The 17,288-nt window shown below is 44.0% G+C and overlaps 1 protein-coding gene across 1 annotated transcript; it reads right to left on the bottom strand.

The window, feature by feature from the left end:
* Positions 1–7,322: 7,322 nt before the first annotated feature.
* Positions 7,323–14,483, bottom strand: LOC115378558 (protein NLRC3-like; the record flags this gene model as incomplete). Its single annotated transcript, XM_030078836.1, has 5 exons — positions 14,412–14,483; positions 10,208–12,235; positions 8,663–8,833; positions 7,531–7,701; positions 7,323–7,452 (listed from the first exon to the last, which is right to left on the bottom strand). Coding segments are annotated over exons 1-5 (2,568 nt in total), but the record flags the coding sequence as incomplete, so codon positions are not given.
* Between the last annotated feature and the right edge of the window lie 2,805 nt (positions 14,484–17,288).

Below are 17,288 nucleotides of genomic sequence, written 5' to 3'. Positions count from 1 at the left end.
TTGTATTGTATTTGAAACCTTTTATTTATGTTGTATGATTCCAAACTATTTACAAATAAAAACATATATATATATATATATAAATATATATATACACACACACCTTAACTGGAGTCTCTTGCCTTTCACTGTTTACTTGATACTGGCTGTGTGTGTGTGTGTGTGTGTGTGTGTGTGTGTGTGTGTGTGTGTGTGTACTTTCATATTTATTACCCCCACATTCTTCTTCTCTCTCTGCTACTTTCACCAAATCACCAAAACTACTGCTTATTCTGCAATACTATAAATTCTACTCTTGGTGTCATTACTACTTCTGATACTACAAAGACTACTGCAGTTACTTCTAATACTGCTGCTAATACTGGCACCAGTAATTATCCTACTTTCACTACTATAACTAATTCTCTATAATTACTTTTTAATAATAATGTATGAATTTTCCCTGTCATCCTTCATGTTTTGTCTCCATCTAGTGGACAAAACAGGGAACAACACTCTGAGTCTGATGTGCTCTCTCTGTGTATTATTTTCGTTTCCCCATTTTTCTTTGTGTCTTTTTTCTGTTACTCTTAAGATAACATCAAGAAATCATACAGCTGCTGTTATGACAACGACTTATTTTATTCACTGCACAAAGATCTGAAATAGAAGACTGCAATATGAAGTTTATTATGAAGACCAAGTGTTTTTTTTTTTTTTCATTCCAAAAAAAGGTGACATTTGCATGAATAAATAGAGATAACATTTCTGAGACAGATTTATGGATGATTAAAACCAGATTTTTAAAAAAACGAGCATAAAATGACAAAATTAAGCAACAGAAAACTCTCCAATGTCCAATGGCAAAGCAAGTTTCCTATCAATAGAAACAGACAATCGAAAACAGTCAGGAATGGAAGAGCGGTTTACTTTGAAGTCAGTGTTTTGTCTTTGAGAAACATTTGACTTCAGGATTAATGCTACCAATCAAGATAAGCAACAGTTTCTGATCTTTTTAAAACAGGTTTTCTCTATTTCTGAGAAACTGGCAGCAGAACCAGACTAGAACCATAAAAGCAGAACCCAAACCCAAACGCAGGGTAGAGAGGCTCAGTGAAGGTGGAGCTGAAGGTGTGGAGGAGTGTCAGTCTGTCAGAAGAGACTCTGTAGAAGGACAGAGTTCCAGCAGAGCAGTCCAGATACACTGCTACTCTGTTAGATCCATGAGAATGGACAGAGATGCTGGTGGACTTCCTGTTGTGTCTGGCAGAGTATCTGTCATCAAAGCACCTCAGACTCCAGGACTGCTCGTTGAATCCAAGCCGAGAGTCATCACCACTTCTTGTGATTCCTCTGTAAGTCACTGCTATATCAACCTCTCCTCTCCACTGGACCTCCCAGTAACATCGCCCAGTCAGACCTTCTCTACACAGAACCTGAGGCTTCTGGTCAAATCTATCTGGGTGATCAGGATACGACTGCTGCTCAGACACCCTGGTCACCTCTCTGTTGTCTTCAGACAGATGGAGTCCTCTGTTCGCTGTGTTTGGATCCAGTGTGAGATGACGGGCATCTGATGGAAAGAAGACACACAGCACACATCAGAAATCATCATTTAACAAGATTCACTTCATCAGATTACAGTTCATTTTTTTAACTTGAGGCCACAGCTGCATGTCCAGGAGAGGTATGGATCTTCACTGGCCCCAGCTGTGGGTGTGACGTCAACCACTGTACGGTATATGACAGAGTGGCTTGGTGTGGTCCACATAAGACCTAAGGGCATGGACAGGGCATAGATTGTGAAGCCTCTCAGCTTCTGGAGAATGATGAGGTGGAGGATAGAGAGCCCCTAACACCAGAGGCTTGGAGACAAAATCCTTAGCCAAAACCTTACGTTGGAAGGCAGGATTTGGAAGAAGGTTGACTATCCTGTCCTCCTCCCCAAACTGGAGACCTGCCACAGCCACTGAAAAAGGAGACAACTCACTCATCCTTTTGGCTGACAACAGCCAAGAGGAAGGTTGTCTTCCAAGAGAGAAGACACAAATCAACACAACAGCGGCTCAAAGGAAGGCAAACAAAGTGCCCCGAGGACCAGCTGGAGGTCCCAGGATGGCAGTAAAGACTTCTGAGATGGGCAGTTTTATCTCACTCCCCTCAAAAACTGCACAGACAGTGGATGAGCTCCAGGAGAGAAACCGTCATAGATCTCACGAGTTGTCGAAATTGCAGCCAGAAAACCCCTGAGTGTAAACATAGCTCGCCCCAGGGAAAAAAAGATGCTGGAGGAAGGAGACCCTGTCCCCTTGCCCGGCACCAGCCAACAAACATCTTCCACTTGCCACTGTACAGAAGCTGAGTGGAGGGAGCCCATAAAGCCTGTAAGGTCTTCACCACATCTCCCTCAACTGTCATTAAATGACCATACATGAAGCCTCAGCATTTGGGGCTCCGGATGCCACATCTGGTTTGAGCTTGCAGAAGCATATCCCGCCTGAGTGGTAGACACCACAGGATCTCCGCCATCCAAGATCTTTGACGCCAATTTGGTGCCACAACGAGCACCTGAGCACACAACATTCTCGCCCTCCAGAGGAAGGCTGGCAGGAGGGGTAGGGGAGGACATGCATACACCCTAAGAGGAGGCCAAGGATTGCTCAGATCATCTACCCCGAGTGGCCCCGGTGGACCACGCATGGACACCCACAGGAGGCACTGAGTGTTGTCCACGTGTGACCAACCAAAACAAAGCCATATCTGTTCCACTCTCTGTGGATGCAGACGCTACTCGCTGAGATGGGGATCACCTGGGGACAGCAGATCTGCCGCTGCATTCTGGGGTCAGGGAAGGTAAAATGCGCATGCTGTTGGACTGAGCCCACAAGAGCAACTTGTGGTCTCTTGCATGTGGCCCGGTTGACCTTTTGCCAGAAATGGCCAAGGTGGTGAACATGGTGATCCAAGATGCCAGTTCCCAGGCTGAGGTGCTAGGTAATACTTTGGCACAGTTGACCATGACCAGACAACATATTTGGCTGAGTCAGTCGGGGCTGGCAGATGTAGATTGTGCTGCAGACCATGCTCTGTGGCATTATATAGGTTACAAAGTGCTGACCGAAGTACAGGTCGGCCGGCCAAGGCTGAGGCCATGAGTGCTGCGGGTGTTTCACAAAGTCAGGATACACAGGCAGAGGATCCTGTCTCTGACTCCTAGGATCTATACCGTACAGCGGTTGACGTCACACCCACAGGTGAGGGTTAATTTGGCATAATGTTCCTGATCCAAGGATGATAGTCACATTCTTACAGGTTCACTGAAATGAAATGAAACCAACAATCACATGGAAGCAAGTATGACCCTTTAAAATGAAGAGGGGTGACAGTCAGAGTCATGTCGGGCAAATAATCAATCAATAAATTGAAGAAATGAATGTGTGTGTGTGTGTGTGTGTGTGTGTTTGTGTGTGTGTGTGCGTGTGTTCTCAGTACTCACATCTTCTAAGGCTGTCAGCTGTGATCAATTGCAGCCTGTAGGAATGAACACATCATTGTCATCATCAACATCATCATCATCATCATCTGTGGATCAACTCAAACATATGATGACAAACACTAACCCCAACCCCGAAGCCTGAGAAAAGCAGCCACTGAGAAGTCTGGATATTTACTAGGAAATGCTGAATCTTTGGTTTGCTACTGCTGGGCCTCATGCCAATGAAGAAACATAATTTCCCACAGTCCTCCCTGATGTTCACACTTGGACATTAACTCTGCCCATGGACCCAGCTTTCAGCTACAGCTGGTCATTGTGACATGTAACCCATGATGTCACCCTGTGTTATGTGACCCATGATGTCACAGGGTCAACAAAAGCAGAGTTCCCCTCTCTTTTCTGGGTCTTAGAGTTCTCTTCCCTGTGTTTGGGAGGCAGGAGGAGCACCAGCTCCTCACCCCTCCTGGGCAGGAGCTGCTGCAACTCTGCTCTCCTTTGTCCTAATGACCTGCTCGGAGCAGACACACCGAGAACCTGTTTTTTTTTACGGCAGAGACAGGAGAACCTGCCTGAAGACCAAGCAACAGGAGCCCTCACGCAAGTTAGCACTGAGCTGCTAACTGCAAGGAACTCGAACCAAGCAACAACCGGACCTCCAGTCTGGACCACAAAGACTTCACCATCCAGGATAGAAACACGACTTTTCCCAGCCTGGCTCATTTCCCACCAAGGAAATCACCATCTGAAGAAGCAGCACTGCACAGAGACCTTCTCTCCTGGACTGGGTGAAGTTCTGCTGGGCACAACACAGAGCCCTGCCAAGAGAGACTGTAACTGAAGTAAATGCACTGACCTGCACTGAAGTTGTTAACTAGACTGAACTGGCTGTGAACGTGATCGGACCTGCTGTCGGTGCACATGGTGAGTTGATGTGGGCACAGTATCTGGGGTTGGCTAACCTCTTCTAACCTGGCACCTTTCCCTTAACCGACTGGCCTTTAACCTGATCCCACCCAGCGTGAGCAGGACAACACCTCACTCCAGGCTTCAGCCGTGTTTCCTGCTGTGTTACTGTGTATTCTTCATTTGTTTCCCCACATGTCATGTGCCCTGGTGGCCATCTTGATTCAGACTATGCATGGTGTGTTTAGTTAGTTTGCTATTTCTCAAGAAATCCTTTGAATCTACCCGCTGGTCTGTTTAATGTTGCATAAGAGTGAGTTTTGCCAGTCTCTATGCTGCAGAACTCCAAAATCCTTCATTGTGTACTAGCTATTGATGTGGTAATTTTGGTTGTCATTATTAAGTTATTACAGTTTTTCCCAATTGACAAAACACATTTCTTAAAACCTCCACCCATTTTCTCAAAACCTTAAACACAAATCCAAAAACTCAAACTACATTCACAAAACCCCAGACTTTTCTATCAAAATCAAACTATCACCTCAAAACCAGTTAGCCTGTGTTCAAAACCAAACACGTAAAAATACAGTCACCACAGAGCATTCGTCAGACATTACATAAAATAATTTAGGACACAGCCTCCAGGGCATGTAGTTACAGTTTTTCTAGATTGCTAAAACACAAAAACTGTAGCACAAAAACCCAAACCTTTTTGTCATTCCCAGAAGCACACAAGAATTTCCCATAATCATAAACACAATTCACCTGTTTCCACACGTTTCAATACTCAAAACTCTTTCTGCAAAACCTTACACAAAAGTGGCCAGATAAATCATTCACTGCAGTGTGTGTTCATTCAGCAAACACATGCTCTCAATATAATTAACTCAAGTTATCATGACCTAAACTCAGAGACCACACCTTTCTCCAAGTGCAAACACTCAGCCTAAAAATTGTTAACACACCAATCACAATTGTGGGTCAATAAATAGGCCTGGAGGCATGTTCATGTGCTTTGGAGCAGTGGATCACAACCACGCCGAGGCTGGTGGACAACAAAGAGGAAGAGGAAGAGGATGAAGCAACTTTACCGTGTGCCTTTTGAGAGGAATCCTGACAGGGTTAAGGAGCAACGATTCCAATATGTGCAGGTTATTGCTATCCAACACAGAAATGATATAGTATGTAGAGTAAAGGCCCATCTTTCATTCCAATACACACAGTACTGTGTTTGAAGTCAAATGTGTGTTTTTGACTCCTGTAGAGAAGCTTTGAGATGGATGCCATGGCTGACCCTCATGAGTACATCTTTATCGATGAAGCAGGCTTCAATCTGACAAAAAGGCGCAACATCATTGGACACCGAGCAATCACACAAGTTCCAGGCCAGAGGGGGGGGCAGCATCATCATGTGTGCAGATATTAGCAACCGTGGCATCCTCCACCGCCATGCCATACTGGGTCCACAAGGGGATATTTCCCATGCTGCCTGGCAAGAGCAGACATAATGTGTGATGTTGACAAAATACTATGGCCTGACCCTGACCTGAGACAAGATCATGCTGATGATGAACCTGTATATGTGCTGAATATGGAAATACTGTGAATAAAACCTATTGTGGACATTTTGGTGGCAGCGTTTTGAATTAATCCCTCCAGTGTGGAACAAACACTCATGTAGTCTGTGTTTTGACAGCTTGTGTGTGTTGTCTGAGGGTAAAAACTAATTGGGACCCAGAAGTTGGATGTTTGTGCCGTTGGGTGTGAGTATTTAGAATTGTGTGTGAAGATTTGAGGAAATGGTGAGTTGTTCCAGGAATTGTATCTAAGCAATTGAGAAAAACTGTAACAGAAAATCTTTATTGTACATGCATTTAGCAAAATAATATTGCAGTCAAAGCAATATCTAGACTACATTCAGCACTTTCATAACAAAAATAAAACTAAATGAAAAGCAAATTACTGCACAATCAAAGTCACTGAGATTCATTCTCTAACATCATGTCTTTGTTGGGGGTCCGGCCAGAGGACTTCATCCACCACACAGGCAGTATTTACTCAAACTGGGTTGGACTCTTTGTCCTGCTTCCCTCCTTGTCATCGCATGAACAAGGACATGGCGAACAATAGCTGCCCAAATTTCATCAGTGATGACAGTTCTTAGTCTTCCTTGGCCTCTTCCTCATCCCCTACCTCTCATGCGTACTCTTCCACCTCTGCCTCTCTGTGTTTCTGTCAGTTGTAGATGGATGCACATGTGCCACTTGTGCACTCTGAACTGACTTTTATCCTGCCCAATTGGTCTGATCACATCATTAGAAATGTGTGTGTTCAGTTTTGAGTTGTTGTGTGTAAAAGGTGACAGCCGTATTGGAGTTATGTTCACATTTAGCTGTCAGTGTTTACAGTTTTGCAACACAAGTGTATGACAGTGTGAAATGTGCTTAGTGACTGAGCATGTGTTAAAGGTTTAGCAAAAAAGAGTGGATGAGTTTTGCAAATTGTGTCCAAGTATCTGAACAGTGTTTAAGGTTTGGCCAAAAGAGTCTTTGATTGGAAAAATGAGTTTAGGCCACTGAGAATTTGGTTCAGAGAATGGAGTTTAGTGTTTTAGCAACTGAGAAAAACTGTAATCAGAGTTCCAAATTGGTAGTTTAGTACATGTTTAATGACACTAACTCAATTAGTTATCAATTTTCCTTTTCGAAGGATGGTGCCCTGAGGTGGATTTGATGTAAATTAAATTCTGTTTTTCAACATAATTGTTATCAGGCTGCACTCAATAAATTGTGCCACCTGTATGACATAGAAGCCCCAACACTACTAACTGTGTCCAGCACAAGAACTGTCGTGAACTGAGACCAACCAGTGTCAACATGGACTGACTCCACCCCTCTACTGACCTCAGAGTCTTCAGTCTGCAGTTTGGACTCTCCACCAGATCAGACAGCAGCTCCACTCCTGAATCCTGCAGCTCGTTGTAGCTCAGGTCCAGCTCTGTCAGATGGGGGTTGGACTTCAGAGCCGAGGCCAGAGAAGCGCAGCCTTCATCTGTGACCTGACAGTCTGTCAGCCTGCAGAGAAAGAAGCCTTTTAACAAACCACTGCTGCTGTTCAAGTAGAGCTTCACACAGGGAAAAGAGATTCTCTACCTCAGAGTCTTCAGTCTGCAGTTTGGACTCTCCAGTCCAGCAGACAGCAGCTTCACTCCTGAATCCTGCAGCTGGTTGTCACTCAGGTCCAGCTCTGTCAGATGGGGGTTGGACTTCAGAGCCGAGGCCACAGAAGCACAGCTGTTCTCTGACAACCTGCAGAACCTCAACCTGAAGAAAGATGAAAATGTTAGCTTCAAATTAAAATATTCCTGGAGAGAAACCCTGCTCTCACCAATCCAGTGCTGAATAATGCAGTTTGATCTGATCAGGTTTTCCATCTGTAGCTCAACACTGCTGACTGCTCTGCCACAGTCAGAGGACTTCACCATTTTGTTACTGTGGATCAGCATTAGATCAGCCTTATTGGGTCATTTCATCTTAAATCAGATGTACTGTCACTCTGACGTTTGTCTCAGAAGGGTTTTCTTTAACCAACCATATGAATAAATCTGCAGTTTGGGCCCTGAATGCCAAATAGTTTAAAATAAAGAAGTTAGTTAACGTTTAGAACGGACACTTTTGATGGAGACGTTATTTCCAGATTTAAGTTTCACTGGAAATAATCCAGATTTAATGCAGAATTTGATTCAGATTGATGGAATAGCTGCCAAGAACATATGCACTTTTAAAATCAAGCTGTTTATTGAATCAATCTATATGTTTTCTGGTATATCTTTATTTGTGGAAAAACACTTGCAGGCATATTGGTTCAGCCTAACAACTTTTACATATTACAGATGTTTGAATTTCATGGATATACATTTACATTAACTTTTTGAAACGCCCTCATGATTAAAAGTCCATTTCAGTTCTCAGCTGTTTTAATGTTTACTCTGATGAAATGTTGCCTTCAGGCAGCAGCATCCAGTTTTTTTTTATTCAGCACTGAAATGACTTTTGGAAAATATGGCAGCAGACAGCAGATAGGCCTGTAAAATATAAAGGCCCAGTGTGACAAAAGAACACATGCAACTTTATTACTGACATTTTGTTTTGTCTGTTCATTTTAACTAAAGTCATCTTTGTTTAAAAATCAGTGGAAATTTTTTAGAAATTAAACACTAGAAACTGAAGTGCATATTAATAAACAACAACACAGGGTTAAATATGTTTTAAAGTGCAGTCTGACCTCAGAGTCTTCAGTCTGCAGTTTGGACTCTCCAGTCCAGCAGACAGCAGCCTCACTCCTGAATCCTGCAGCTCGTTGTCACTCAGGTCCAGCTCTGTCAGATGGGGGTTGGACTTGAGAGCCGAGGCCAGAGAAGCACAGCTGCTCTCTGACAAGCTGCAGTCACTCAGTCTGAAGAAAGAAGAAATCATGTTCCTGGAAACTGAGATATTCCTAGAGAGAGAACCTGCTTGTAGCCATCACCTCTTGTAAATATTGATGACAACATGCTGCTGCTTGAATAAACAAGTACAGGCTGAGGAGTGAACTACTGAGCGTTGGTGTTTCCTTGTCATATTAAGTTCATAAGTAAGTCAACAATGCTATAATGAAATGGCTTTAGTCACCATTGAGCTAGTCAGTGTGGATAACACATTCTCATTTCCAGGTCATCAAATACCACAGCTTGGCCACACCCCTTTTACATCTGATACCAATATCAAAGGCAGACTTCAATGTCAGGAAGAGATGCATCGAGCTTTCTCACTTTTATTATGTGTCAGTGTCACATGGTTACATTTAGACAACAAAACCACTTGGTTAAGGTTAGGGAAAGGGAAGGATTAGGCAACAAAGCAGAAACTGGACTCAGTGTCAGTCACACACGAGAGGCGTTGCTGGAAACAGGAATCAAACTGGAGAGTCATACATGAAGGTCCTGAGGTTCACATGCCCACCATCCCTCCCAACCACCTCCCTTTGCTGACTTTCTTGCTCTGTGTCACTGCATCATCCCCTGCATCTCATACTGATGCCAAAGGGTGTCTTTGGTTTCCAGTGGGTACATTTGGCATTAGTATCAGATGCAGAGCGTGACAAAGCTGCAGATTTGACTGTCAGGGAATGAGAATGGGTTGGTGTGGATTACAACAATATCATCTGTATACAGATGTCTGTAAATTAAGAGTCACTGCAATACAGAAATAATATACACATAATATTTCATGTCAGTATCTAATAATTTTCAGTCTGACCTGAGAGTCTCCAGTCTGCAGTTTGGACTCTCCAGTCCAGCAGACAGCAGCTTCACTCCTGAATCCTCCAGCTGGGTGTCACTCAGGTCCAGCTCTGTCAGATGGGGGTTGGACTTCAGAGCCGAGGCCAGGACTTCACCGTGAATCTCTGAGAGTACACACCCTGAAAGTCTGTAATTAAAGGGTTATCATCACGTGATTTTTCATGTGTTGATAAAATATAATAAGACATGATGACAGTGAAATTAATTTGTAGTTCATCATCTCAAGATTTAATTTTTTTAAGTAGTTGCAAGTTGCTGTAACTTGAATCTTTCAGTAGGAATAATAGATTAAGCTTCCTGACATCCTAAATAAATCCTTTTTTGTTGCTCCATGTTCAGCTAACCTTTTTCCCTCAACCAACATTATGTCGCAGCCCTTTTAATCTGAGCTGAAGAAGTCTGTAATTTTGGGATATTATATATGTGCATTGTAGTTCTGTGTCAGAGGCAGCTGTACACTGTTGCATCATTTTCACATCAGGACTAACCGAGCCTTCCTGCAGTTCCTCACAGCTGGGATCAGTCTCAGTCGTCCCTCCACTGATGTGTTGTACGTCTGCAGGTCCAACTCATCCAGAACCTCCTCTGACATCTGCAGCATGTAGGCCAGAGCTGAGCAGTGGATCTCAGAGAGTTTCTTCTCTGATCTGTTCTCTGACTTCAGGAACTCTTGGATGTCCTGATGTACTGAGAGGTCGTTCATCTCCATCAAACAGTGGAAGATGTTGATGCTTCTGTCAGGAGAGAAATATCCAGTGTTCATCTTCTTCAGGTTGTTGATGGCCCTCTGGATGTCCTCTGGTCTGCTCTCTGTCTGACCCAGCAGGCCTCCTAAGAGCCTCTGGTTGGACTCCAGTGAGAGGCCATGAAGGAAACGGACAAAGAGGTCCAGGTGGCCATTTTTACTTTCCAGAGCTCTGAACATTGCTGCCTCCAGCAAGGCATCCAGGGATTGATCACTGTCATCATATGAACCCCAGCCTTTTCCCAGGAATGTGTCCAGTACCTTCATGTCCCTGTTGGTGTAGCAGTAGAAGATGTAGACTGCAGCGAGAAACTCCTGAATGCTCAGATGAACAAAGCAGTAGACTTTTCTCTGGAAGAGCACACACTCTGTTTTGAAGATCTCTGTGCACACTCCTGAGTACACCGAGGCCTCTCTGACATCAAGACCACACTCCTCCAGGTCTTCTTGGTAGAACATCAGGTTGCCTTTCTCAAGATGTTCAAACGCCAGCCTGCCCAGCTTCAGAAGAACTTCCCTGTCAGTCTCCATCAGCTCCTGCTGACTCCTGTCATGTCTCTCATCGTACTTGTGCTTCTTCCTCTGTGTCTGAACCAGCAGGAAGTGTGAGTACATGTCAGTCAGGCTCTTGGGCAGCTCTCCTCTCTGGTCTGTAGTCAACATGTGCTCCAGAACTGTAGCAGTGATCCAGCAGAAGACTGGGATGTGGCACATGATGTGGAGGCTCCTGGACGCCTTGATGTGTGAGATGATTCTGCTGCACAGCTCCTCATCACTGGATCTCCTCCTGAAGTACTCCTCCTTCTGGAGGTCAGTGAACCCTCGCACTTCTGTTACCCTGTCCACACATGTAGGAGGGATCTGATTGGCCGCCGCAGGTCTGGAAGTTATCCAGAGGAGAGCCGAGGGAAGCAGATTCCCCTTGATGAGGTTTGTCAACAGCACGTCTACTGATGATGTCTGTGTAACATCAGACACAACCTCATTGTTCTGGAAATCCAGTAAAAACCTGCTTTCATCCAGGCCGTCAAAGATGAACACGACTTTACAGGCGGCGAGCTTCTCTGCTGTGACCGTCTGTAATGTTGGATGGAAAACACGGAGCAGCTGGAGAAGACTGTAGCGCTCATCTTTGATCAAGTTCAGCTCCCGGAATGAAAGCAGAACCGCAAGACTGACATGTTGGTTTTCCAAGCCCTCTGCCCAGTCCAGAGTGAACTTCTGCACTGAGAAGGTTTTTCCAATGCCAGCAACGCCCTGCGTCACAACTACTCTGATGTGTGTGTGTTGGCCAGGTAAGGGTTTAAAGATGTCCTGGCACTTGATTGGAGTGTCATGGAGGGTCTCCATCTTGGATGTTGTCTCCAGCTGCCACACCTCATGTTGGGTATTAACCCCTTCCCTCCGTCCCTGTGTGATGTAGAGCTCAGTGTAGATCCTGTCGAGGGGGGTTCCAGTTCCTGCTGCAGCAGTTCCTTCTGTCACAAATTCACATCTCCTCCTCAGACTGATCTTATGCTCATCTAAAACCTCCTGCAGACCGCCGTCCACTGGGCTGGTTTGACTGGGTGTCTGCAGTCCAGGTCTTGTTCTGGATCTTTCTCCACACTGGGGACAGGCAGAGTCTCCTGATGAACCAGACTGGTCCCAGTCTGAGGTGATGCACTGTCTGCAGAACCAGTGTCCACAGCTGGTGGAGACTGGATCCCTCAGGACCTCCTGACACAAAGCACAGCAGGACAGCTGCTCCTTAACACAGCTCCTCGTCTCTCTGTGGAGGTGAAGACAATGCTTTACAACTGAGCAGAAATATTTTTGATTTCAAACTAAAAACTCTGTGTGAAGTGTGGTGAATTGTGAAGTGAAGTCCTAGATTTTGCCCATCCACTCTTGTATCTGATAGTCTGAGCTGTGCTGATATTCAGTTTAACAGCATCACCTCCAAAGTGATGATGAGTTTATTTAACAGTTCTACAACGAAACCACAGAAATAAGCACTACAGATTATGATTTACTTGTTTAAGCAATTTCTTGGCTCTGCCAAGGCAAATAGTCCCATCAGGTATCAATCAACTGAATTGAACATAAACAGGTTTCCACAGCAGTATCGTGGAAGGTGCTTTGTTGTACAGAGTCGTCTGTAAGGCAGCACTTCCAATCACTCAACAACGGCAGCTTAACCAAAACCAAAACCACAGCCTGGAAGGCTGAATGCCAGAGTGCTGTTATACTGTAAATCAGCACTCATGGAAAGACTCCAATCAAATCGCTCCACCGGAACAAATTGTTGTATGAAGCTGAATTAATCAACACAGTCATCCATCATGTCACTGTAGTGATCATGCATGAAGGGTTAGTAGATTTTTGTTTAGTTGTGTTTGTAATGTGATGGAAGTGAAAACACTGATCCTGCCCTCCTCAGCTCACTGTATGTGTGGGCATCATCATCTCTTTTTTTTTTAACACAAATGTACAGCAGACACATGGTACTGTAGAACCCTCAACACTACTTCAGTAACATACATTCAGCACTGATTAATAATAATGCTAGGCTTAATAGCTGACTTGGCTGCATACAAAGAGTTTCTGTTTCCCTGTTGCACAACATTTACCGAACACTGGCAGAACTGGTGCACAAAATAAAATCAATCTAGTTTTTTGTTAGTTTGTTTTTTCCTGGCCAAATCATGACATAAACTGAACCGTTAAATAAAAACTGAGGTACAAACCAAGTCCTATAACTCCTCCTGAATCCTGCAGGTGGCTGTCAGTCAGGCCAGCTCTGTCAGCTGATCTGTTAACCAGCAACTGGCAGACGTTCTGATAGCACCAGACTACAGACAGTAGAACAGTGTTTCTTACTTCCTTGCTAACAGTATCTGGGTCACAGATACTGGAATATACTATGACATTGCATCCTCATTATCAGCCAGCGGTGACATTTACAGGTTGAAATAAAAACTGCAGAGCACATAGATTCATCACTTGTGGCGTCCAAGACGAGAGTTTTTAACAGCAAGAGAGAGCTGCACTGGGAAACCGTGAGGACAGATCATAGAGGACATCCGCTTGCAGACGCTGACTTGTTCAACAGCCTTTACTGTGATTTTTACTGTGATTACGCAGGTGGATGTTTTCTGTCATTCCAACATGCTTGTTTTGGAGGCATTTATTTTTTATTATCTTCATAGTTTGCCACACCGCCTCACCCGAATCTGAACCTGCTTTATCAGTAAACCCATGTGTTTTCACCACACCTGCCTTCCTGCTCTGTATTTGGGTTCTGTTAACTTCAGGCCCGGGACAGGAGGTCGTCTTACCTCGTGTCTGAAAGTCCAGGTTCATCACTGAAGCCTGGTCCCTGCCTGCGGTGCTGAACTCACATTTTTTTGCTCATAACTTACAATACATGTACATGTACATTTTGTGACAGTTTCTGTCCCTCTGTAGTTTTTGATAAAAAAAAAAAAAAAAAAGCATTTGTTATGTTCAGCATAACAAATCCTCCAACCTGAACCATCACGTAGGTCGTTTGTTCCAACCCTCTAATCGGACCCAAGCGACCTAGCTGGCTAGCCGCTGAAATATTTGGTTAAGGTCTGGAAAAGGTCAGGAATAGTGTTATGAAACATTGGCTAATGACCATAACGGCCTTTTTGAAAATATCGTCTTTAGACACAGGAGCTGCAATGTCGAGGTGAAAGACCAAAGACACAAGCTGCAATTTAATGTTTTTTTTATTTTTGCCCTTTTGAGTTTTAAAGACCTGGGGTTCAGGAGGCATCAGGGTGAGGGTTTCGTCTCCAAAACAGAGGGCTAATCAAGGTCATCTTCTATAAAACGTCCTTAATTTGATAGGACCTGATATTCAAATGGTGGGACTCTAACTGTGGAAAAGTTCTACCTTCTTCTTCAGGTGATCATAAACAGTAAAGCAGGTGTCTTACTTTGTGTCTGAAGGTCCTGGTTCACCGCTGAAGACTGGAGGAAGATGTTTAGACAGGTCACTCTTCATGGACAGACAGCAGGAGGCTGAGGACTCTGCTCTGTCCTCTTCCTCCACACACACACTCATCCTCTGGAAACACACACACACACACACACACACACACACACACACACACACTGCATTATCCCTGTGTTTCCTTTAAAAATGTCCATAGTCCATAATACATCCATAGTTAAATTATAGCATGAGAAGCAAATTTTAATTTCTCTCAGATTTTTAAATTGTGGCTCTAGCGCCCCCCGATGGTTTAATTTTACACATTAGTTCAAGGTCCACGGATGCACATAACCACCTAGTTTCATGCTGCTGTGCTATTGCTAACTGTGACGGCAGCATGTCATCATGTCCTACCAGATATCATCAAACTTTTTTGCAGTAATGAAGCTATTTAAAATTATGATGCCACTATTATTTAACAGCACCACCTACTGGCTACAGGACAAAATGATGAAACTTTTTTAAAATGAAATCCTGCCCACATCGCTGGAGCAGTTTGATGGCCGATTAGGGGAGAGTGGGGTAATTTGTGCCAAGGGGCAAGTAGTGCCACCCCTGTTATCTAGAAAACTATAGAAGAAGTTGGTCATGTGACCACATATTGTAGAAGAGGCATCCATTTCACTCATCTTATAAAGAAGGGAGACACATGGCTTGAGAGGAAAGCACATTTAAGTTCAAAAAACATTTTTTTGCTCTCCAAAGTAAAATTTCCATGATCAAGGTTTTTTGATTGCTGTGTTTGAACAATGATAGAAAACTCTGAAAACAGTTCACACAGGTTTTAATACTTTAGTAAGCTACACCATGAGTCTATACAGTTAGCATGATGTTAGCTCAAAACAGCTGGGGGAGGCATTTCTTTCAAAATGGTGGGCTTGGGGTAATTTGTGCCAGAGGGCCTGGGGTAAGTTGTGCCAGTGGAACAACATGTGATTATATACTATATATTGCTCTATTGTATTTTATTGTTATTGTACATTGTCTTCTTACCTTTGATCACTAAAACTATTCAGATTCAGATGAAGATGATTTGCAGGTGCTCATTTTGGAATTTTTATTTTGTTCTGGGTATGTGTTCATGTGGCGCTCGGCCTTGTTATAGAAAAGTGGCCTGTGATCTTGTTAAAATAATAAATAAATGTTAAATAAATAATTTTGTATTGAATTTGTTTTGCTTTTATATAGCATTATCATTTGTGAGATTAAAATGATCTGTTTTACTTCAATTATCAATGGCACAATTTACCCCAGTGTATTCTCTCTAATGGCACAATTTACCCCGCACCGGGGGCAAGTTGTGCCATAAAACCACTTTTTTTTCGAAAGCTATATTTCTCAAACAGTTTATATAAGATCCAAAGTGATTGTTCCCAGGGATGCACAACATCTTAAACTATATGTGCATATTTTAGTTGGAGGCATTACTGTAATCCCCTCGCTTTAAAGGCACTTTAAGTAAAAAATGGCACTATTTACCCCACTCTCCCCTACAGCAAAAACATTTTACAATCAAAAATCTGAAAGTCCTTTTTCCTGGTTTGGCCCATGAAAGAATTAGTCCAAGAAAGATATGTATGATGTAGATTCCTCAATATTGATAGGAGGCGTAGCGATAAAAATGATTTGGACAAAATTCAAAATGGTGAAAAAGCCACCATGAGATCAAATTTAATTCCTATGTTTATTTCCTGAGTCGTGGGTGAGATTTCCCGCCTGTCTGCCTGGTCTGAGCCCTTGATGCCCCCAACAATCACAAAAGATGGAACCCACAAAACCTGTGATGAACTGCTGAGTTTCAGTCAGATCATAATATCAGTGTTGGAATAACACTCACCACGTCGGCCTCCTGCTGCTCTGCTCTGTCGTCTGAGTGAAATCTGAACCGACTGGATTCACATCTGAACCTCTGCTGTTCTTCCTTGTTCTCATGTACCTGCCCCACCTGCTCCGGGAAGCTCCGCCTCTCTGCTTTACTGAGAAAGCACTTCTGTGGAAATCGGTAACGTGTCGAGGCGTGTTGTTCTTCAGAGCCCCCCCACCCCTCCCCCCCCAGCTGCCCCTCTGCTGGCACCGGGGAAAGGTTTCAGGTGAATTGTAATCTGATGAACTGTGACGGCGTGTGCGCCCTCCGGTGGCTCGCGTGGTTTACTGCGAGTGAGTTCTCACTACTGTTGGCTCGGTAGCAAAATGTCACAGGACAGCAGGACACTCTGGGCTTTAAATAAATAAGAATGGATAAACAATTTTAGTGCAATAAAAATAAAAAACATATATGATGGATTTTTGAACAAACATTAATAATGGATAGATTAAGCGATACTGCCTCCTGTCAGCATTGGCGCCCTCTTGTGGACCCAGGTGGTGTTGCAGGCATGTGGGTGCAGGTACAGCTGGCAGGTATAACGGGTGTGTACAGTGTCCTGAAGGAGTGAGGAGTGTGTGTGTGTGTGTGTGTGTGTGTGTGTGTGTGTGTGTGTGTGTGTGTGTGTGTGTGTGTTCTTGGCCGTCAGTTTGGTGATTTTGCTGATGGGCCGGGTGGCAGCAGGTCGGTCTGTGGACTCTCAGGTGTCATAAGGAGCATGCAGGAGCAGAGTGCTGATGGTGACAGTGTGGCCAGCAGGGGGCGCTTTGGCCAGCACTTTTATTGTCCTCTATAAGAACTGCTGTCTCCTGTCCCCCAACAAGGAATTGGAATATCTGAAATTTGAACTTGACCCCTGCATTTTCAGGTGTGAGCAGGTGTGCTGATGTGTTCAGTGTGCAGACACACACCTGATGACATCACACACACCTGATGTGATCAGACCAGCTGGCC

Source organism: Myripristis murdjan, chromosome 20 (assembly GCF_902150065.1).
Source record: "Myripristis murdjan chromosome 20, fMyrMur1.1, whole genome shotgun sequence".
Lineage (NCBI taxonomy): Eukaryota > Metazoa > Chordata > Actinopteri > Holocentriformes > Holocentridae > Myripristis > Myripristis murdjan.
This window is presented reverse-complemented; position numbering and strand designations above follow the sequence as displayed.